Consider the following 24,008-nt stretch of genomic DNA (forward strand, 5'->3'; position numbering starts at 1 on the left):
GGTTAGACGAGTAGCTGGTCCCCCGGTTAGACGAGTAGCTGGTCCCCCGGTTAGACGAGTAGCTGGTCCCCCGGTTAGACGAGTAGCTGGTCCCCGGTTAGACGAGTAGCTGGTCCCCCGGTTAGACGAGTAGCTGGTCCCCCGGTTAGACGAGTAGCTGGTCCCCCGGTTAGACGAGTAGCTGGTCCCCCGGTTAGACGAGTAGCTGGTCCCCCGGTTAGACGAGTAGCTGGTCCCCGGTTAGACGAGTAGCTGGTCCCCCGGTTAGACGAGTAGCTGGTCCCCCGGTTAGACGAGTAGCTGGTCCCCCGGTTAGACGAGTAGCTGGTCCCCCGGTTAGACGAGTAGCTGGTCCCCCGGTTAGACGAGTAGCTGGTCCCCCGGTTAGACGAGTAGCTGGTCCCCCGGTTAGACGAGTAGCTGGTCCCCCGGTTAGACGAGTAGCTGGTCCCCCGGTTAGACGAGTAGCTGGTCCCCCGGTTAGACGAGTAGCTGGTCCCCCGGTTAGACGAGTAGCTGGTCCCCCGGTTAGACGAGTAGCTGGTCCCCCGGTTAGACGAGTAGCTGGTCCCCAGTTAGACGAGTAGCTGGTCTCCTCATTCGCCTTGGTGTTCATTACAAGCGACGTCATTTATGAAATAAAAACCAACATTAGGACATTGTTTACCTTCATTAGTTGACAAGCCTCCTTTTAAATCATTTTTTACATGTACATGAGTACTAAACGGATTAGAGAACGAAAACGTTTATCTAAAATGTTTACTTCATTAAGATGACCAAGTTTACCCTTTTAAGCATTCGACCGTAATAAAATTATATATGTCGCTCTTATATAAAAAAAAATACTAATAGTGTTTTCGAAGCAACGGAAATCAACGCAGAAAAGAATAAAACTGCTTGCTATACCCGCAAACATTCGTGGCACCATACTGGCCGTGGCGATCGAAGGTAATCCCCGGCGAGAACTTTCAGAGGCAGACTTCGTTAGCCTCTTCTACGGAAACTTCCGGTTCCTTTCACCGGAGCGCGATGCCTTCCAACGGAATTAATGCATGCCCTTGCATACCCGCATGTCTGTGTCTATGCAGGTTGCGTGGTGGTAAGATAGGGGCGTCAGTCATGGCGCCAATCGCTGCCATGGCTGGCCAATCCCCTCCCAGCCCAGCATGACCAGGCGTATAGGCTTCGGCCTGACGCACCTAGGTCCCTCCCTTACCCGGACCCCTCCTACGCATACACTTTGTTTTCAGTTAGGTTAGGAAAAGAAATTCCTCCACCGCAGGCTTCATTCGGCGTCTCCTTTGGGCGTGAGAATGCTTGAAAAGCCCCAGCCCTTGGAAGATGATATCCAATACGCTAGAGGGAATGGCAGAGGCCACGCTCAATAACCGGCGGGTCCATACCAACACAGCAGGCTCAAGGCAGACAGCTATTGGCCGCAAATGAGAACACTGTCACAGATGTTTGAACTGTCCCGTACTTGTCCAGCGTGCCACACGATCACACGGCGTCTGTAATCGACGCATTTAAGGAGCCACCAAGTTCACATCTGCAATTTCAATAAGATGCTCTTAATGTCCGGCATTTACAATGTTCCAAGAGACGTACATTCATTCCAGCATCTTATATTTTCCTCACTCGTTCCGTTTAAATGTTTGGCTCTAATCGCACCCTTGTAACCTGTCCAAGTAGTTGTACATCGTGTTCTCTCCTGACGTTTGCGCCATTTGAACTGACAAGTGTTACATTTATTATGAAGACAAAGAACTAAAAAAAAGGGGGGGTTTGTCTGTACAGTCGGTTTACGGATGATAATTTTACGTGATAACGTCATAAGAAAACATTGATGAAAAATTGCATACTTTTTAATTTTCAAATATTTAAAGTTTTTGCAAATTTAATTTAAATAATTTGTTTAAATATAAGCACGAACAATTAGTTAAAAAGGCCGCCTTAACCTGTTTGATATTATAGAATATTTTCTCGCACGGTGGTTGGCCGGTTCTTGCACGCTCGGCTCAGGCGAAACGTGACGCTTTTTCGTACGTGCAACCGGCGTTCATCGATTTATAAGACGTTATCAGTCAAAAATTGCGCTGGGCTAATGGCTAGGACAGTCCGGGCGCGCGAGGTCGGTGGGATCCGAGCCCCGCCGGCGCCTTGACATTTGGCGCCCGGCTGCCGGCGCACAATGGAACCTGTTTCCGCCTCCAGCGAGCCACTGTGCACTGTGCACAGCCACGTGCCTCTTAACAAATCAACATCGCTTGCGATACAATAAACCCGGTAAAAATTGTTCTTTCGTGTAATACACAGGTGTTCTTATCTTTGAAAGATTTGTGCAATGGGAGTGCATGAATTGATGTAAGCTTTTGGACATACGCTATTGCTAAGCACATGTATGTCTGTAGAAGAAAACTAAAAAATACCCAAAAGACAAAAACACAAATTAAGCAAAAAATTGCTGTTGTCAACAGGATATAAACACCACATAATATTCCATAACAGGAATATGGTCAACAAACAAAGAAAACAAGTGTTGGCACAAATCTGCAGAAAAATTTACTTTGCATGAACAAAATAACAAATTTATTTTGCAAATTTCTGAAAGGAAAAGACAATTCAGCCTCCACTATCCCTACAGCTGTACTAGTTCAAACAGGGGAATATGGTAGGAAACAGAGATCAGAACTGCTGCGCCCGTATTCGAAACCAGAAACTTCCGGTTAGCACCCCTGTCGCAGGACTCAATCCTCTGTCCAGCAGACTTCACCTCCCTGAACATTAGGTAATACAAATGCTTGCAAATTCGCATTTGAGTATTTTATAAATACGTCTTCAAGTATTTCAGCAAAAGCAGCAATTACATCGCCACAAACCGTGAACCAACGTGCAAAACAGTACGCTGTTAACAGACCTTCTAGGATTCATGATAAATTTCGATAAAAAGAAACTATATCGAAGTTTCAGAACTTAAATATATTTTTAGCAATCATCCCACAGAAATCGTACAACGACGGCACGTAAAAATTCCACTGACGATTTAAGAGTATTCATTTATTAAAATATAAGGGGTAAAACCACACGCCTAAGAACTCTCTTCCAGAGGGGGAAAAAATCACAATTCGAGCATAAATAACAAGACATTTTACAAATTTGTGGTCACGTACTGTTACGCGTCTTCGACCCTTGACCAACAGCGACGACAAACTCAAACAACGGCAATATTTTATAACCTTGTACTCCAGACTAATATCCATTTTTACTTCCTTTACTCTGTCATTTATTCCGAGTCCAAGTAACTGTTTTATGTCGTTATTCTATCGCGTCTCGACTGAACAGCTACTTTCACAACCGACGCGGCCGCAAAAGGCGAGATGCAAGCGGCCAAAACGCAGCGAACTAGAAACACGTCCGTGCAACGTTGCCCTGAATGTGTATGCGTGTATGTATACACACACAACCAAAGCAATGGAAGAGAAAAAACAGCCTGTCAAACGGTAGGCAAGCACCATAAACTTGGCACGTGTCACAGCGTTAGTGTATGTAAATGATGCATGAATAGTGTGTAACACTTAGGCGAGGGGCTCACGGCAACGTCCGCCGTGTCTCTCTCACTTGCCAACACTTCTAGCACGACCCCGCCGGGAGTGGAACCCGGCTCGACGCCCCCCCCCCCCCCCCCCCTGGGGCAGCGCGCCCATGCAACAACGTTTTGTCAACATAACCCAGTACAAATCCTACCAAAATGTAAACAATGATTCACGAGGATCCCAACAGCACAAGCGGTTAACTGGACAGGAAGAGGACTGTAGTCACAATGGTCTAGCATACTGAAAGTATTTTGGTGAAGAACTATGTCATGTATAATAAGAAAGAGTAACCCCCTACTAACTTCGAGGCTTATTCAAAGTTCATCGTTTAAAGTATGGTAATAGTAAAAATGACGATAGCAATACACAATAGTTTTAAAACAAGTGCAAAATTCGGGCGTTAGCTAACACAATAGCAATCTCCGCTTGTATAAACCGTAAATGTTCAATATTTTACTTACAATGCTGACTTGTGTATTTATCCTGATTGCCTACTATGTTTCCTAATATTGCAGTGTGGAAATGTTGCATTTACGTAAGCGACAAATATTGAGGAAGCGAACAGATGACTTTCTTTTGTAATGTCCCGTGTCGTCAGTCATACCGTGAGGTCATTACGCAAACAGTACACCGACGACGGATTACAGCCTCTTTACGTTAAATGTAGAGGATTTCACTTCTATATTGCTCAAAGCAAAGCGGATGGTAAATAAAAACCAATTCGTTGCATAATAGACAAAAATTTGCAAACTAAACTGTGCAAAAGCACTTGAAACGCGATACAAATTGTGTAATGTGCTGCGTTCGTGTCAATTGTGTAATTCGCAAATCCCGGCAAGGAAGCGATCAGTAAATGTCACCCACCAAATGAATAAGTAGTTGGGGGAAGTCCAATACGGTGGAGGGGGGGAACAAAGACCCAATTATTAAATGAAAAAAAAAATTAGTAGAGATTTTAGTTCATTATTTAAGTTTTTATTACTAATATATTTAGTTTTAGAAGGCAATTTTTTTTTGTTTGAAACTTTCAGCCATTTAATAGGTGGGAGTTTCAACAGACACGAGACAAGTCAGCGAGTTGGCCAGCTCCGCTCGTGGCGCGAGTGAGTGTCATGTCCAGCTCGGCGCGGCCGGTCCACTGCTCGCTCGCCAATTGGCCGTAGGTTGCTTCCTAGCCGGTTTTTTTTTTGTTTGTTGAAAAGACGATGAAACAATGCAACGAAGGTTAACACCCCCACTCGTCACCTCGCCGCGGTATAGTAAAAAAAAATTGTAATTGGAACTGAAGTACATTTTGTAAAAGTACAATTTTTTTTAAGTTACAAAATAAATGTTTGTATTTAAACGGAACTTCAGTAAATGTTCCCCCACTGCCGATAGATGGCAATTTAATGTTAAACACGATTCAGACCATTTTATTTTATTTTGCGCTTGTCGCCAGCCAAACCCAACATGAAACTATATGTTAGTGTCCGGATCATGTATATACAATTTTTCTCATGTGTATGTACTTAAAAAAATGTTAACTTTTATGGCATATATTCGCGTGGCAAACTAAAAATTCTTTCGCCCAGTAAACATGAGAAAAATATATACTGATAGTATCTAGCAGCTTATTCACAATTTGCCAAGATCTGCGACTTCAAATTATTCCTTGTAACATTGCAAAACATTGCCTGACGATTGTACAGACTAGTGGGGGCTAGCTAATTAACTTTGAATAATATGTTTCACTTATCCAGTTCTTGAGTGATAACGGTTAGAGAAACCATACCAACGTCTTTGTAGAAATGCAGCATTTTCTTTGTCCCCATGTATGGTGTAGAATTTACAACATTTTTCTTGTAGTTATAAAAATATTTTGGTAACTAGTTTCAATTATTCCTTGTAACATTACAACACATTGCCTGACGATTGTACATACTAGTGGGGGCTAGCCAATTAACTTTGAATAATATGTTCCACTGATCCAGTTCTTGAGTGATAACGGTTAGAGAAACTATAACAACTTACTTGTAGAAATGCAGCATTTTCTTTGTTACCCATATATGGTGTAGAATTTACAACATTTTTCTTGAACTTATAAAAATATCTTGGCAACTAGTTTCACAAAAAAAATTTAAAGTTATAATTATTTTATTTTTGAGCACTTTACTTAATCCAGCAAGCAAAACTGAAGAATTATATACTTTTCTCGCTACTTGCCTGCCATTTCCGTATTGAAAACTAAACAAACAATTGAAATAAAGAATTTTGGGGGAAATACACGATATTGGTATGGTGTAGTTGGTATGTGAGTATAAAAAAAATGAAAGGAAATTGGTAATGATAACATCTCGCTAGCGGTAAGCAGCGCGTGTGTAGTTTAAGTCGAAAAAATATTAGGGAAGATATGACGTCACTGAAGTTGGCCAATAGCAACACACTCGAATGAAGGAACGAAGGGAATTATAGTATGTAATATTGGTAAAAGTGATTAAATGAATATCGGCGTGAAAATAAATATGCATGAGAGTGAGTTTAAGAGCGAAAATGACTTATACAAGTAGGCGTGAAGAAATAACTTTTTAATATAATTGTAACTGAAAATAAGTGGAATTGTACTTATAATTTGATAATAGGTGTTCAAATAAATATTCAATAAAAACTATTTAGCCGGTAGTAAAACTTTTTTAGAAATGTGAGGCAATTAGTGAAGTAGTTACGAGATAAATGCGCGGGAACAGGGCTAGAAGAATCGCATGCCAGTTTAACACATGTGCGTTCCATGAGAAAAATTACATTAGGGTACGGAAAGTAACATTTTCGGTATCGTGTTCTATACTAGAAAACTGTAACGATACCAAAAAGTTAAATTCATTATGAAACGTATTTTTTACAAAACAAGCGTGTGAATGTTCCCCGACCAAATCCACATATTTCCGTAATGACGTTAGCGCCATGTTTGTGACAGTCACAAATATTATGGTATCGCGTTCCAAATTATTATTAATTACCGTCTTTATGGTAAAGTTAAGGCTCTAAGCCTTCTATTACACTACTCCCAAGAAGGGGGATGGGATACATATCCTACTTTAGACTGCGAAGGTGAAAATATGTTATGTACAACCAATGTTTGTTATGCAGCCAAATTAATAATTACATACACGTTTCCTACACAGTACCGAAAGACTAAATAATAAAATACTACATTAATATCAATTAATTTGTGTGGTTTCTTTATTACATAAAGATAAACCGGTAAATATGTAGTGTACGGATTAGCGCCAAAAAAAATCGTAAAAATATGAAATAACTTTCATTATATGCTCTTTTACGTCCTCTTTTCATAACCGCCTGCGGAGATAAAAAATTCCAATTACTTTTGGAGATATCGCCGTTCTTATTTTGCAATACAAGACGTGCGTAATCATTTGACCGTCGCCATTTTATATTTTGCCGTGTGCGCGTGAATGCCTAAATAACAGAAATTTTCCATTAGGTAAGGTTAGTTACATTATTAATACTTCAAAATAAACGGAACTTAAAAATAATATCAATTAATTTAACTTGTATAGTTTCAAGTATTTATAATGTAACTGACCTGACCTAACAAAACGGGACAAAGGTAGATTAGGTCAGGTCAGCTACATTATAAATACTTTGAAACTAAACGGAAATTAAAAATAATAAAATTAATTTTAATGGTTGTTTAGTTTTAAAGTATTTATAATGTAGCTGACCTGACCTAACAAACCGGGACAAAGGATGAACAGACGACCACCGACGGAACTCACGTAATTTTCTTTTTACATGATGTAGTCGTTTACGTGGGAGACCTAAGATACACATAAAGTTCTGCCATTCCCGATTACACCTGAACAATTCACCTTCAGCCAACTTCGGGATGTTTTATTTTTGCGCAGGAAAAATTAATTCTAATATTATAAGTGGTCGGTTAGGTTAGCTACATTAAAACACTTTAAAACACTATGGACGGTTAGTTAGGTAAGTATAGCTACATTAAAATAAACAGGTTGAGAAATATAAATATTAATAAATAAACCCGAAGTTGGCCGAAGGTGAATTGTTCGGGTGTAATCGGGGATGGCAGAACTTTATGTGCATCTTAGGTTTCACGTACGTCGCAAAAAAAAAATCATACTTGTAAACAAGCAACAATGAACGCCGCACAAGTGCACAGGATGAAAATTAAAAAAATTCAATATCTCCTAAAGTATTTGGAATTTCTTATCTCCGCCGGGTTTAATGAAAAGAGGAAGTTAAAGAGCACAGAATAAAAGTATTTTCGGAATTTAAAATTTTTATTTTAACAAAATTCGCCCAAATATGATAATTAAAAAATTCGATATCTCCTAAAGTATTTGGAATTTCTTATCTCCGCAGGCGGTTATGAAAATAGGACGTAAAAGACGTGTGTTAGTGAATGCGTAATAAATAAAATGGTCGATTAGGTCAGGTCAGTTACATTATAAATACTTTCAAACTAAGCGGACATTAAAAATGTGAATTTAATTTAATGGTTCTTTAGTTTTAAATTATTTATAATGTAACTGACCTGACCTAACGAAACCCGGACAAATGATGAACATTAACAACTCACGTAATTTTTTTTTACTTACTACTTGCGCAACAATATCCAAATAAAAAAAATAATACTTTAAAATTAGAAACGTTAAAAACTCACCTAAGTTGGAGGCGGGTACATTTCCTTTGCCACTACAAGGAAATGATGTAGTCGTTCACGGCAGAAGTTGACCGATTAATTAAACATCGTATTGAACAATAAATGAATAAATAATCAAGTATTGGTTCATTTGAATACTGACCAATCACGGAATAAATAATCACCTATTGGTTCATTTGAATAGCCGACCTCCGTAGCGTAGTCGGATGCACACCGGCTTACGGTGCGAGGGGTTCTGGGTTCGAGTCCCGGGTAAGGCATGGGTGTTTATTTACAGTAAGAGATATGATTGCTACGAAATGATAAAGATTGGAATGATTTAGTTCTGGTTGTGGGCGAAAGCCGTTAACCATTCAAACAATTAAAAAAAAAAAAAAGGTTCATTTGAATACTGGCCAATCACGGAAGTCACGTGACAAAATTGTACAATAAGAAATATGATACTCGTAAACAAGAAACCTTATTATCTATGACAAGAAACAATGATGATTGCCGCATACTACGCAGGTATTGTGATGAAAATTAAAAAATTCTATATATCCTAAAGTATTTGGAATTTCTTACCACCGCCGGTTGATTTGAAAAGAGGAAGTGAAAGGGCACAGAATAAAAGTATTTTCAGATTTTTAGCATTTTTTTTTGGCATCTACCGCGACTGTACATATTTACCAAAGAAATTTCTTCTCGGCACGCCTAAAGGCGTAGGTAGATTTCGAAGTATGCAGTTATTTCACTTAGCTGAAGTGAGCTCTATTGGCAGGCTCTATCCGGCCGCCCGGACAAGGAGAGCTTGGCAAAAGTTTTAAATAAAAGTCATAAGAATACAAAACTTGTACCAATTCGATGTTGTGCCTACGAAGGGAGTAAGATTTTTTTTTTGTACGCCAACCCTTGTTTTTTCAACCTCGCAGTTATAGTTGGTTGTATCACAAACTTATTCAGACAAAAGATTTTGGTATTACTCCTACGTACAAAAGGATGTTTAATTTTACATGTAATGGGAGTTACATCGATTTTTCTGTTTTTCAAAAAATCCTCCCCTTTTCTACCCCTTAAGTTGGATATTGTCCATTAATTATGTATCAGTTTGGAAGTGATTTGTGAAAAATTGCTACAGTTATCGTGCCCACAAAATTGTGATCTCTATGTATGTCTATATAAATTTTCCTAAGTTGCACCATGGTAACGGCTACAATAGGTAGTATTTCTTTAAAATCAACCTAAAATCATATGCAAAACGCACATATTTATTCACTCCCGACACGTAGTAACAAACTAAATAAGATATATATACATGAAACAATTTCGTTAGCGATAAATAAAAAGCGCGCCATTTGAGTTTCGCCACACACAAGTGCTCTATGGTGCTCGCGGTCTCACAAGCATGTACGACACAAAGGGGTGCTGGCTTGTTTGTAAACAAGACGACGGGCCGTGCCAAACGCAATCGAAACACGACAGCGAAATAAGATGGCGGCAGCTACTTGTTGAACGTTAAGTACTTTATCCAGCTACGAAAATAAAAACTCACCATGTCCGGTCCCATGACGCAAGCCAGCGTCCACGGATCATCCACAGCTAGGTGTTTCCTTTCCTTTCCGAAGCTTTTCTTCCCACACACACCAAACTACACACACAACCGCGAAGGAAACACAAAATAACCAACGAAACGAACGGATAATTAAAAAAAACTGAAAATAAAGACTATGTACAAAGCATTCGAACAACGAAACCGTTCCCTTGCTCACCGCGCCTCACTCCATGGCCGACCGCGCGGGCACCAACTCCAGCGCCACTCGTCAGCCCAGACAATAGAACCAAGCCACGCCGGGACTGGACGAGTCCACTCCGCGGCAGACTGGAGGGGAGGCCGGCAGCACGCCTGCCAACGGCGCTCCGTATTCACTTCACCAGTTACACGGCATTATTCTACATTACGCTACCAAAGGCGGGATTTGAAAGAAAATGGGTGCGTGTACTTATATACGCGCGTCAGAATTTATATTTCTTTGGCATCATTAAAAAATAGTTTTTATTTGCATGCAAATAATTAATTACAATGAAATAATAAAAGGGCTGGAAAAAGATAGTCAACACAGTCAATAAAGTTCAGTTTAAATTTGAAAAATTAAAAAAATAAAATTTATAGTATAATAAATATATACGACATAATTTGTACAAAATATTATAAGATTCTTAATTTTAAATATTGATTATTTAATATTTTAAAAGAAAATTAATAAATTAAAATATAAATTTAAAACATTAAGTTTATTTTTTATATTTATTATTTTTTTAATTTATTATTCACTTTTCATTTTTATCAAAAAGTGTTCATTTTTTTTTTTTAAATGTTTGATTAAATTTATTTCTTTATTTTGTAAATATTAAATAACCAATAATAAATATTTAACATTAATAATTTAATAATATTTAGTATTAATTATATTAAATAATATTTCAATTTATATTTTATACCACTTGAAAAAGTATATAAGCACAAATTTTTTTTTCTAATATTTACGAATAGTAAATAATATTAATCAAAATATTCATTTAAATCACTACTGAATATAATTTATTAGCACATTTATAATTAGCACTTGTATGAAACTAAAACACGTGTTGTAAATGTAGAAACTAGAAACATGTGGATAAATATTATAAATATGAAAACAGTGATCAGAGGCGACGAGCGTGCCAACATGCGCGACTAATAGAGGTTCTATTTCTATTTTGTTGGTAGCTTTTTTCCCAAGACTTAATGAGCGCTTTAGCGGGTAGCTTCAACCTGTTAATTTTGTGTTACAGTGATGCGCGCGCATCTTTAAATTTCACTATCATTTTTTCATAATGCGCCTACAGAAGTATAACTTCAAAAAAAGTTAATGCTTTGAAATTACTCTCGAGATAGCTGTCGGTAAATTAAATAGACATAAAAAATTGTTGTTTTAATATATTCACATATTCTTAACAATTGCATTCTGCCATACTAAAACAAATTTTACACCATTTTATATGCTAACCACTTAGCCCCCCAACCCCAAATGAAACGTATCTATAGTACATTCCACGTAATATAAACACCTCAAATTTTCTTCAAAAAATCATCCCTAATATATTTTCATGAAATTTAACCACTAACCAGGCGTATTAATACAGGCGAATGGTGGTGTCACATTGTAAAAAAAATACAGTAGTCGGTTTTATTATCATTAGATGTTTTCTAGGGTGCTGAATCCGAATCTGGAGTTATCCAACAAAATTTCCTAATGTTTTTTTGAGATATTCGAAAGAACCAGCGAAATTGTCTTTTTCTTTTTTTTTTAGCTTATAATTTTAACAATTTATGTGGTAGCGAAAAAATTTCCATACTTTTTTTTTAGACTACATTATCCCCTATTTGAGCTTAAACGCAGCTCTGCACGTACAATAGTACTTACGACACAGCACTTCACAAATAGGTCTTTTTTAAAAGTAAGTTTTGTTTCCAATTCTGAGTTAAATATTGTTAAATATACTGAGCATACGAGGAAAATCATTAGGAGTGAAGTTGTAGAAAATTGTTTTAACTTATTTTTGTCATTCAGATTTTCTTCCTCTTCGAAATCATAGCGATGTACATTGCTACAGGATGCTTCACATGGCTCACACATGTTAGAGCAGTACAGCCCAGCTTCTTGGACCTTTATATTTGCACTTGCGTGCAACCAGTTGAAAGAGCTTCTCAGGAAGTAATGAGCTGTAGGCCGTTCCTTGTACGCTTCCACCCATCCAGAGCTGCACTTGCACATAAACGTGCAGAAAATGTTGGTGTGCTGCAGCTCTGGTTATTAGCTGCAAACTTATAACATTTGTACCGCAATTCATCTAGAGGCACTTGCTTGTTTCCACCGTACAATGCAGCTATACATTTCTCGCCAGCTGTGAAAATGGTTTTGACATTAATTCTGTTTGTAATGTTTTTGAAGGACAGCAACGAAAGGCTGAGGTCGGGGTTTTGGTTCAAAATTTTCAAGGTTTTCGCCTTTCCTTCGTTAAACAAGGCAGATGTAGTATCGCATCAGCTTACAGCGTGCAAGAAAAGGATGCGCTGAGACAGCCTTTCATTCAATGCTGCTTGGATGAAACCACGTAGAAAGGACTCTCTCCCCTGGTTTGAGGAAGTAGACGTTGGTTAAAGCTGACATGCCTATCCACAGAAAAAGGAGTTCAACATCCTCCATCATGCAACTTTTGTTGCATTCGTTTGCCAGAGTGTTGAGTTCTTGAAAGACCTTTGGCATCTTCAGTGAAGTCCACTTCAAAAGCATGTTTTTTTTTTCGCTGCCCTCCTTGAGCACTCCACATGTGTGGTGCTGGTAGATGAAACACAGTATCCTTTAAACACAATGACAGACACAAGAGGTGGAGTGATATTCGTGTCACAGATGTTGGAGACAGTTTGACCCGTTGGCCAACCACACAGTGCAGCAGAAAGCCTTAATCGGGTGTACTGTTTCCTCGGCTACTATAGTGTCTGGCACAAGTTGAAGCACTTGTACTGATAGATATGAGCTGTTCCATTTCTGGAAAAGGTGGGTGTTGCTCCAAACCAGCCAACTTTTTGCAGGTATTTTTTGTTGTTTCTCGTAACTCTGGCATCCCGGCATCTATGTGCAGAGGCGGATTTAAGGGGGAGGGCTTCTGGGCTGAAGGCCCCCCCCCCCCCCCCCCCCCAAATCAGAAGCAGAAGTGTTTCAATTTCCGGTTTTTGATGAGTTACTGTTTTTATTCATAACTGGCGAACTGTGCGTAGTTCTTCCTTTATGTAAATAACAATGCTCGACTCGGTTATTATTACCAACATCGACACCTAGCCAAGGATGCCTTATCTGGGGCTTATATGTAAGAGCTATATTAAAAATGCTAAGTTTTACGCTTTTCCTTTCTCTAGTCACACTCCCGCTGTGGTTTAGCAGTTTATCAACGCAGCAGCAGAGTGCAGCAATGATTATGTCCGCGCACTTATTATTTCCTAGCATCCAGTAACTTTTACCATTGTCAAGTTGGGCTGCAACCCTGCAGGGCAATCCTCGCGATATTTGCCAGGGGAGTGTGCTCGCTCAATTACCCAGAGTCTAGTGACATATTACGTTGTCAAGTTCAGCTGCAACCCTGCAGGGCAACCCTGGCATTGCTCGCGCACTTCTAATTACCCAGCATCTTTCTAGTGACAATTTATGTTGTCAAGTTCAGCTGCAACCCTGAATCAATGACGAGGGTATTTTGACTCATCCTAACTGTGTAAACCATACGGTATTGTGTAATAATAGCTTACGACGAGGTTTGCAAAACAAACGTAGTATTATTTATAAATACAACTGTATTCGTGTTTTGTGTTTAACGATGTCCAAACGAAAACAAGACAGATTTATTATCTTTTGTCAAAAAGAAAAGTACTAATGCTTCTCTTGAAACAGTAGGTTTTAATAAAAGTAATGGTGTAGCTGCAGCAGTTAACGAAGTCGGACAAGAACAAGAACCTTCTACAGCCGTATCACCATCGGTGGATCGAAGACCTCCAAGTCCTAAACCTAGCACGTCCAACGAGTTTGCATCAAATTCAGGTACACACATTTTCTATACAGATTCACATGATATTGCCAACTATGTGTGCCAAAGTCAAACCATTTCCATTGAAGAACTATACACTGTGTTTACAAAACCTTGGACCCCAGCTGAATCATATGTTTTCCCACTAAGTGTTGAGTCAGGCCAAAATAGGAAATTCAATTTGAAATGGTTGCATGATTATCCTTGGTTGTCCTATAGTAAAAAAGATGAAGGTGTATACTGCCGAGCGTGTGTTCTTTTTGGCCCGCAAGAAGCAGGGGTAAAAAGAAAATCACCTTTAGGGAAGCTGATGAAGAAACCTCTTTGCAAATACAAACATGCACTTGAGAGTTTTAAGGAGCACAGTAATAATGAATACCACAGAACAGCTCTCTTCAAAGGTACTGAATTTGTTAAAAAACATGAAAACCCTGCCCAAAACATTGATGTGTTGTTTGACTCTGAGGCCAAGAAGAGAGTGGCAGAAAACAGACGATGGCTTATTCCGATTGTAAAAACAATAATTATATGTGGCAGAGAAAATATTGCGCTTCGTGGACATCGTGATGATGGAGACATGGACTTGGAAGGAAAAAAGAGAGAAGGTAAATTCAGAGCAACGCAACACGAAGTTCAAGCGAGATTACCCCGTATTGTGAAGAGGCAAGTTCACAGATCCAATATACAGGAATCTAACCCAGAAGAATACTACAGGAAAAATGTCTTCATTCCATTTCTTCACAACCTGATTAGTGAATTATCAACAAGATTTTCCCCAACACATGCAGACTTGCTTAAGTTGTTTAGCCTTGTTCCAAAATTTTCAGCACAAACTGAGGAAGACGAATTGATCAGCATTGCTCTAAAATACTGTGAGGACCCAAGTGAAATCAAGCTCAAGAATGAGGTGGCTATGTGGCGTGAGCATTGGAAAGCAAAAAAGGGACAAGCTTTCAGTGCTATTGATGCATATTGCGATCCATCTACAAGATTTTACCCAAGCATAAAACAACTTCTTCACCTGGTTTGTGTTTTGCCAGTGACATCTTGCAGTGGAGAAAGGAGTTTCTCTACTATGAAACTTACTAGGTCATACCTTAGAACGACAATGCGCGAATGTCCTCGCTCTTATTAACATTCATAAACATAACATTAAGCTCGAAGTTTCAGCTGTAATCGATATGTTTGCCCGATTGCAACCAAGGAGGCTGCAATTTTTGTACTGTGATGTATAATTTTTTTATGTGAAGTATTGTACACAAGTGAACTTTTCTAAATTCTGTCTAACAATGTTTTTAAAAAATGTTTTTATTATTATTATTTACCTGTTTGTATATGCCACTGACATATATGCATATCAAGTATATATTTAGTTATGCTGATTTTCCGTGTCATGATGTGAAAAATCTTTAAGAAACAAGCAGAATAATGGTAGCATAATTAAAAATTTTTAAAACAATTTTAATCATAACTATGTGATACCCGTTTTCCCAGAAAAATTATTACTTTTTCTGCCAGTGATATATTCTACATTGGAGCATGAAAAATGCCCAAATAGCACCATTTTCCACTTTGGAATCCTAATTTTCCCTGGGGAGGACCCCCGGACCCCCCCCCCCCCCCCCCCCCTTAATTTTCGGAATGGGTGAGAAGCAAAATTCTGATCAAGCCCCCCCAATCCTAGTTTCTAGATCCGCCCCTGTCTACGTGCTGTTCAGAAGATCCAAAATTCACCCCACGATATGTTTCAACTGCTTCAGTAATTTGTGACATGTATGTTAGCCCTTGTGTCCATCTAGTAGCTACAAAGGTGCTTAATTTCCTCTCCCGTCAACAAAAACTGTTATCGGCTTCCTCCCCTTCCGCGAGGACGACCATCTGGCGTCTAAACAAAAGAATGAGTTGAAGAACCTTCAGGGGTTCGACCCACACAGTTTTCCTTAGTTTGGACTACAACTTGTAGGCCTCTAATAATACCATAAAATTGATAATACCTTAATATCTTAACTCCATAATATATTATAATATAGTTATAGTATAACTATAAATAACATTACTATAATAGGCCTAAGAAACTGTGCGAAATGAAAGTCTACATTTTTAAAGAAGTTTTCATGCCATGGAAATGGTTTTAATCAATTCAACCTAAAGCCTATTTTCTCTTTTTTTTTTGTTGTTGCAAATTATGAGTCAACCATTGGGTGTACATTTGCCGTTCTGTGATTGAATTAAAGTTAAATAAATTTCCTACAACTTCACTTCAAACGATTTTCCTTTTAGTAACAGTATGTTTCCCAATATTAGCACTTAAAATTTCACTTTTCGGGAAAAAAAATTACCAATTTTTGAAGTGCTGTAACTTGAGAAATATACGACTGCCAGAGCTGCGGATGATTTCAAATTGTGGAAAATGTAGTCGACTTCAAAAACGGCATGGTGAGTTTTTCAATTCCACATAAACTTTAGAAATTATAAGAAAAAAGTGTAAAGATTTCTTTGCTTTTTTTTTTTGCGAATATCTCAAAAAACATTAGGAAATTTTGTTGGATAGCTCCAGATTCGGATTCAGCACCCCAAGAAAACATAGGGGACGATAATAAAACCGACTACTGGATTTTTTGCATCGAAAGACTGATTTTTAACACCGTTTCCAGAGTTATATTACCGATGCCAACGCAATTGAGAATGAAGTAAAACACAAAACAAGGTTTTAGAAGTATTTAAGCTGGCACTAAGAACACAGCATGAAACGAAAATAATGTTAGATGTTAGCGTGGAATTATACACCGAATACCATCTATCACGTGCCAAAATAGTGGTAGTCAACCCAACTCAAGGTATGCTTTCTTGGGGTACTATCGAATCCCAATTATATCCAACACTCATTTCAATTAGCACACTTTGCTGACAGAAGTATAACAGTTGGCACAATTTGGACACTAAACCGAAAGAGAAGTCGGAGGAAAAAAAAAAGGGGGGGGGGGGGGGGGAGAGAAACTCCGAATGTAAATTTGTTCTGGTGCTGTAGCCAGAATTGTTCTTTGACAGGAAAAAAATATTTTAATACGTGCTCAAACATGCCCTGCACTGTCTCCGATTGTATATCTGAATTAAAAACCTAGTGTGTATTTCGAAATAACTAATGAAAGTGATCGGAAAAATTTAAGTACTAACATCAAAATAACATTGCCACTTCAAATGCATGGTTGCAGTGGTAACTGACAAGATTTTTCAGTTGCCGATTCGGGAACATGCGCAAGGAGATGAAAATCTGTCTACCCAATCTCCACACAGCGGGACATAGAGCATGCGCAAGATGGCAGCACTCGCTACCACGGCTGGTTCGCAATCGCAGTCGACTGAATTCTTTGCTCATTCGCCAAAGAAATGTCAAATTCGTGTGTAATAGCAGACGCAGTTGATCCGTTGTTGAGGTTGTAAATCTCGCACCACTTTGTATGTCCTAGTTCCAATGCCATAAGTGTTTTTTTTTTTTTTTAAATTTCATTGCTCTTGCATTTCAGTCTGCTTACAGTAATAACTAGCATCCCAGACATGTCTACTCGCACTGTGTCGATCCGAGATCACTACGAGCTGCAGGTGCGCCGGTTCATCTCCAAGTTCCCAATGATCTCTCGGCTCTCAAGACACAATGATGCAACAAAATATGTAGTCGACCCATCGTCAAAACTATTTTTGAAACATCATACTTGAACTCTAATGGTGCAAAAAAAATGCGCAACAGGAGGAGTGATACAAGCCGTCGCCTTAGGAAATATGTGAAAAATAGAACAAGTCTGTTCGTCGTGCCAATTTGAAGGATTCACAATCTCCCTACTTTTTATTTATTTCTCTCAATAGTAGGTATACTATAAAATAGCAGTAATGGTTAGCTGTATCGAAAAATATTTTAAGAAAAATGTTTTAGATAATATTTGGACGGATTAAAATAAATTTGGACGGACCAGATCAACCCCTTGCAGCAATTGTTTATATTATAAGATTTTGTTTCAGCAAAAGTTTTAGATAGTATTTAGATTTGCAAAACTTGTGACCGGATTTGATAACATGCCTACTATGAATTTTTTGGTCCTTCAAGTTTAGTTTTTTCCACCCCTTGTAGTAATGGTTGGTAAAAAATATATATTATATATTAAAGGTCTAACTCTTACGAGGTTAAATAACTCTGAACTGATACGATATTTTTCATATCAGGGAAGTTACAGCAATGTTTCTTTTTTTTTTAATATTCACAATTCCTACCCCTTTTGTTCGATTTCGCTCGTTCACGGATTTGACAGATCTTTCATCTCTTCATGTCATGTAACCGTCTGGAAGTGATTTGTGCATAATTATGGCTGTTATCGTGTCCATAAACTAGTGATATGTGTATATATAATTTTTTGAGGTGGCGATGGTTTTGAGATCTATGGACCACGAAACGAAAAAAACTAGTTAAGTTTTTTTTTCTGGAAGTCGCACCTAATACAGCACAAAAGCAGACATAGCTTTGCGGGTGTCATGTATACTGAGCTAATGCCTCATACAGCGACCATTGCAACTTAAGAACGAACAAAAACATGAAGAATAAGTTTTTCTGTAGAGATAATAAATATATTACATTCGTAGTTCGTTAGTTCACATGTAGAAAATGTGATGTTCGTAATCTTCTAATGGCCTATGCGGATAACAGCAGGATACAAACGCCTAAAAAATTATTTGCAACCGCCGGTAGTGACATTTTGAAGCACATGACAGTAAAAACAACGGCGCACTAGATCCTATCAGTTATCAAGTAAAGAATCTCGACTCCGCTCGGCTTCCAAAGGAGACCTTGGGCGGCTCTTCGCTCAAGTCGGCGAAACATTTCTCTTTCCGACAGGGGGGGTCGCATCGCATGGAAGCAGCACCGACGATCGTTAAACTGGGATCGTAAACTCTTCATGGGCGTCCCGTCAAAACGGCTCCAACAACGACCTGAGCTACATCCTGACAGTGGCGGCCTCAGGACGAGGCGCGGGGGAGCTTCCATTCGCCTGCACGGTTCTGTCTGTACCGCGAGTACGTCCGCGCTTCAGGACTCTCCCTCTCCCGTGGATATCTGCTGCCACCAAGCACACGAGTCCGCGCTTCAGGACTCTCCCTCTCCCGTGGATATCTGCTGCCACCAAGCACACGAGTCCACGCTTCAGAACTCTCCCTCTCCCGTGGATATCTGCTGCCACCAAGCACACGAGTCCACGCTTCAGGACTCTCCCTCTCCCGTGGATATCTGCTGCCACCAAGCACACGAGTCCACGCTTCAGAACTCTCCCTCTCCCGTGGATATCTGCTGCCACCAAGCACACGAGTCCACGCTTCAGAACTCTCCCTCTCCCGTGGATATCTGCTGCCACCAAGCACACGAGTCCACGCTTCAGAACTCTCCCTCTCCCGTGGATATCTGCTGCCACCAAGCACACGAGTCCACGCTTCAGAACTCTCCCTCTCCCGTGGATATCTGCTGCCACCAAGCACACGAGTCCACGCTTCAGGACTCTCCCTCTCCCGTGGATATCTGCTGCCACCAAGCACACGAGTCCACGCTTCAGGACTCTCCCTCTCCCGTGGATATCTGCTGCCACCAAGCACACGAGTCCACGCTTCAGGACTCTCCCTCTCCCGTGGATATCTGCTGCCACCAAGCACACGAGTCCGCGCTTCAGAACTCTCCCTCTCCCGTGGATATCTGCTGCCACCAAGCACACGAGTCCACGCTTCAGAACTCTCCCTCTCCCGTGGATATCTGCTGCCACCAAGCACACGAGTCCACGCTTCAGGACTCTCCCTCTCCCGTGGATATCTGCTGCCACCAAGCACACGAGTCCGCGCTTCAGGACTCTCCCTCTCCCGTGGATATCTGCTGCCACCAAGCACACGAGTCCACGCTTCAGGACTCTCCCTCTCCCGTGGATATCTGCTGCCACCAAGCACACGAGTCCACGCTTCAGAACTCTCCCTCTCCCGTGGATATCTGCTGCCACCAAGCACACGAGTCCACGCTTCAGGACTCTCCCTCTCCCGTGGATATCTGCTGCCACCAAGCACACGAGTCCGCGCTTCAGAACTCTCCCTCTCCCGTGGATATCTGCTGCCACCAAGCACACGAGTCCACGCTTCAGAACTCTCCCTCTCCCGTGGATATCTGCTGCCACCAAGCACACGAGTCCACGCTTCAGGACTCTCCCTCTCCCGTGGATATCTGCTGCCACCAAGCACACGAGTCCACGCTTCAGAACTCTCCCTCTCCCGTGGATATCTGCTGCCACCAAGCACACGAGTCCACGCTTCAGAACTCTCCCTCTCCCGTGGATATCTGCTGCCACCAAGCACACGAGTCCACGCTTCAGGACTCTCCCTCTCCCGTGGATATCTGCTGCCACCAAGCACACGAGTCCACGCTTCAGAACTCTCCCTCTCCCGTGGATATCTGCTGCCACCAAGCACACGAGTCCACGCTTCAGAACTCTCCCTCTCCCGTGGATATCTGCTGCCACCAAGCACACGAGTCCACGCTTCAGGACTCTCCCTCTCCCGTGGATATCTGCTGCCACCAAGCACACGAGTCCACGCTTCAGGACTCTCCCTCTCCCGTGGATATCTGCTGCCACCAAGCACACGAGTCCACGCTTCAGAACTCTCCCTCTCCCGTGGATATCTGCTGCCACCAAGCACACGAGTCCACGCTTCAGGACTCTCCCTCTCCCGTGGATATCTGCTGCCACCAAGCACACGAGTCCACGCTTCAGGACTCTCCCTCTCCCGTGGATATCTGCTGCCACCAAGCACACGAGTCCACGCTTCAGAACTCTCCCTCTCCCGTGGATATCTGCTGCCACCAAGCACACGAGTCCACGCTTCAGGACTCTCCCTCTCCCGTGGATATCTGCTGCCACCAAGCACACGAGTCCACGCTTCAGAACTCTCCCTCTCCCGTGGATATCTGCTGCCACCAAGCACACGAGTCCACGCTTCAGAACTCTCCCTCTCCCGTGGATATCTGCTGCCACCAAGCACACGAGTCCACGCTTCAGGACTCTCCCTCTCCCGTGGATATCTGCTGCCACCAAGCACACGAGTCCGCGCTTCAGAACTCTCCCTCTCCCGTGGATATCTGCTGCCACCAAGCACACGAGTCCACGCTTCAGAACTCTCCCTCTCCCGTGGATATCTGCTGCCACCAAGCACACGAGTCCACGCTTCAGAACTCTCCCTCTCCCGTGGATATCTGCTGCAACCAAGCACACGAGTCCGCACTTCAGGACTCTCCCTCTCCCGTGGATATTTACTGCCACCAAGCACACAACTGTTGCCATTAACTTTTGCCATTACTTAGTTCAAATTTATAGCACATTTTTAAGTAAAACTATTTAATTGAAATATGTACGTGACTGACAATGCAAGTTAATTATGTTTTCAAACATGTGGTTTATACATCCACAAAACAAACACCTACATAAAGCATGTCTATGTGCCATAATCACTTTGACGACTTTGCTGCACTTCATTTTGCTAAACTGATTAATTTTTTAATTTTTACTAAAGAATAATGTATAGTGATAATTCGTGTGATTTTTCCCGTCTGTTGGCATGCCACAAGTAACGGCCACGTGAAGAGACAGAGCGCGGCTTAGGAGCTGGCTGGTCGGCTACAACCTCTCCAAGAAAGCGTGCGCACTGTCAGTGATCACCCACAGGGCCCGCACAGTGCTGTGCCTTGCGTTACGTCACGCACAGGTCTACCTGCAGCCATTCATCAAAATTAAAGATTACTATTATGGGTGGATTTTTATATCTGAATCTGGACATCAACGCCGGGGTTTCATCCATGTAAAAATTAATTTGATATTATCCATACGTAATGTTTTTTATAAACAGATTCTTGATTATCTTTATTGTTGTTATATAATTATGAAACTTGTTCTTGTTTATCTGTTAGTTGCCTGCTGTGTTGTCTTGTGTATGTGTTATTATAGTATTGTCCTCAATGTTATTCATTTTGTTTCATGTGGTTGTTTTGTCTATGTAATTTTTTATGTTTATCGTGCCTACCACCCATGGCCTTATGCCGTCGGTAGGCATGTAACAAATTGATAAATAAATCATTCATTATCAAACATTGGATTAATAATAAAATTACAACACACTTATAATCTAAGACATTCGGCCGCACCTTACATATTATTTACAAGTCCACCCTGCAATAATTTGTTAAGAAATGTTACTGGAGGTCATCACAACATTTTAATGGTAATAAGTGGAAAATGATTGGTAGGGAGTCATGATTTCCGTAATGGGGCTGCTTTCAAGAATTATTAATCAGCCGAAGAACAATGGAGCCTTGCGCTGTTTGCGAACTTTTTTAAGATTCGCGATTAACTTAGGGCCCCATACACGCACCTACAGTTCAGACACTGACACTCGGTCACAGCCCAACAGTGGCTGTTCCTGTTCTGGCTGATCGGAAGGCGATGGCGTGTCTACTCACAGCTGCCGACCAACCGCGAGTATCACCTTCACTCCTTAGGGTTGGCACGTCTGTCGTACACCGGCCCTTCTTCCTCCGGGATTATGCATTGTCGTTCACAAGACATTACCTCAAGGCTCGGTATCACACGCCATGTCACTTCTAGACTAACACCATACCTCCCTTCAGTTTGTTCTTCTGTCACCAGTATTTTCAACAGATGTTCACTCAGTGTAATGTAATGTATATTTATTATCACTCGTACGAAAGTTAGGTGAAATGTTCACTTTATTGCTAAGTTGTTTTAAAATTGCGGATTTGTAGGATTATGGTTGCAAGAGTTGTGTTGCAGGTGTGACAAATGTAGTTGAGGCATGTAATACTTTATTCATCACTTTAATTCTCCTTGTAAATATAATGTGTATGTTTTTTTTTTATTAAAAATGGCAAGTGACTGATTCTATTAAGATATGTAACTATTAGCATTAAAAATAAAAATACAGCTAATTCTGCTTTTTTAACAACATCCCATGTTTAAGTATCTATTAGAAACTATGAAGTACATACACAGATCAAGGTCGTAATTTTTTTATCAATAATATGAAAATATATAAATATTATATAGGCTATATTAGAATATTTAAATGACACAACTAGCACTGAGGAATCATGCGAAAATACTTTCTTTGTAAAAGATTAAATGTCAAGAAGTGATTTAACACTTTAACATATTTTTTTATTCATGTACAATTTTTCTATACGAAATTATATATTTATACATAATCATATAAATATTATTTGTATTATCCTAAAGTCCATTATTATAATTTCTGAATTGTTTTATACTTTATACAACAAACCAAACATTAAATTTAACATTTTTTAAACTTATATTTCTGATGGTAAATTTATCAAATAGACTTGAGACTAATTTCAGACAGCTCTACACTAACAACGCAGGGGTGTCTGAAAAATAACCATGTGACAAGAGATGTGACTACAAAATATTTTATAGATAGATTGTTAATTATATATTATATTATCTGATGCAAACATCTAACTTTTTCTTAAAGAATTTGAAGCACGGGAGATGATTTTTTTCCCCATAAATGTGTACAATGATTCATTTAGATAGGTTCGGCAATTTACCTTAATTCTCCATAAGCACTAGTAGTAGGCGAGACCGTCATAAAAGTGGGGATATTTTTTTAAAAACTCTGTTTCGCTGTAAACGTCCAGAAAGTTTAGGTTTATTAGTTTATTTGGAAGCTTCGTAGGGGTTAAATGCGTAACAATAACTTGTAACTTTGCAACAACTGTCAGTTAAAAGTTGGATTGTTGAGAATGTGGCTAACAAACATGGAACTCCCATAAGAAAGCATACTGTTAGGAAGGCGAGAGACCAGACCGCGATGCCAGGTTCGGAGCTGGCTGGCGGCCCCGCACGGCCACTGACGTCTGGCATACATGACGCATGCCTGGCCGGATTACAAGGGTCGGCGCGGGATGACGCGACTGGCCCCAGCTGCTCTGGGCGCTAGAGACGCCGGTCTCCGCGAGTGTTCTCGGGGCGACAGTACCGCGCATGAGGCGAGAGTTTGGCGACGGAGTTCCACGAGGTGTGCGG

General features: G+C 40.4%; 1 protein-coding gene across 4 annotated transcripts in view; it reads right to left on the reverse strand.

Moving 5' to 3' along the window:
• LOC134537950 (maternal protein pumilio) overlaps nt 1–24,008 on the reverse strand; it is a 448,094-nt gene that overhangs the window by 399,180 nt on the left and 24,906 nt on the right. The window contains exon 1 of one of the 4 annotated variants that reach the window (XM_063378961.1): nt 9,812–10,080. The exons of the other annotated variants lie outside the window; for them this stretch is intronic. Within the exon in view, the coding sequence (XP_063235031.1) occupies nt 9,812–9,826 (15 nt within the window). The 5' untranslated portion in view covers nt 9,827–10,080. Of the gene's footprint in view, nt 1–9,811; nt 10,081–24,008 lie in introns of those variants that run through there. 4 annotated transcript variants of the gene reach the window in all.

This window comes from Bacillus rossius, chromosome 12 (assembly GCF_032445375.1).
Source record: "Bacillus rossius redtenbacheri isolate Brsri chromosome 12, Brsri_v3, whole genome shotgun sequence".
Lineage (NCBI taxonomy): Eukaryota > Metazoa > Arthropoda > Insecta > Phasmatodea > Bacillidae > Bacillus > Bacillus rossius.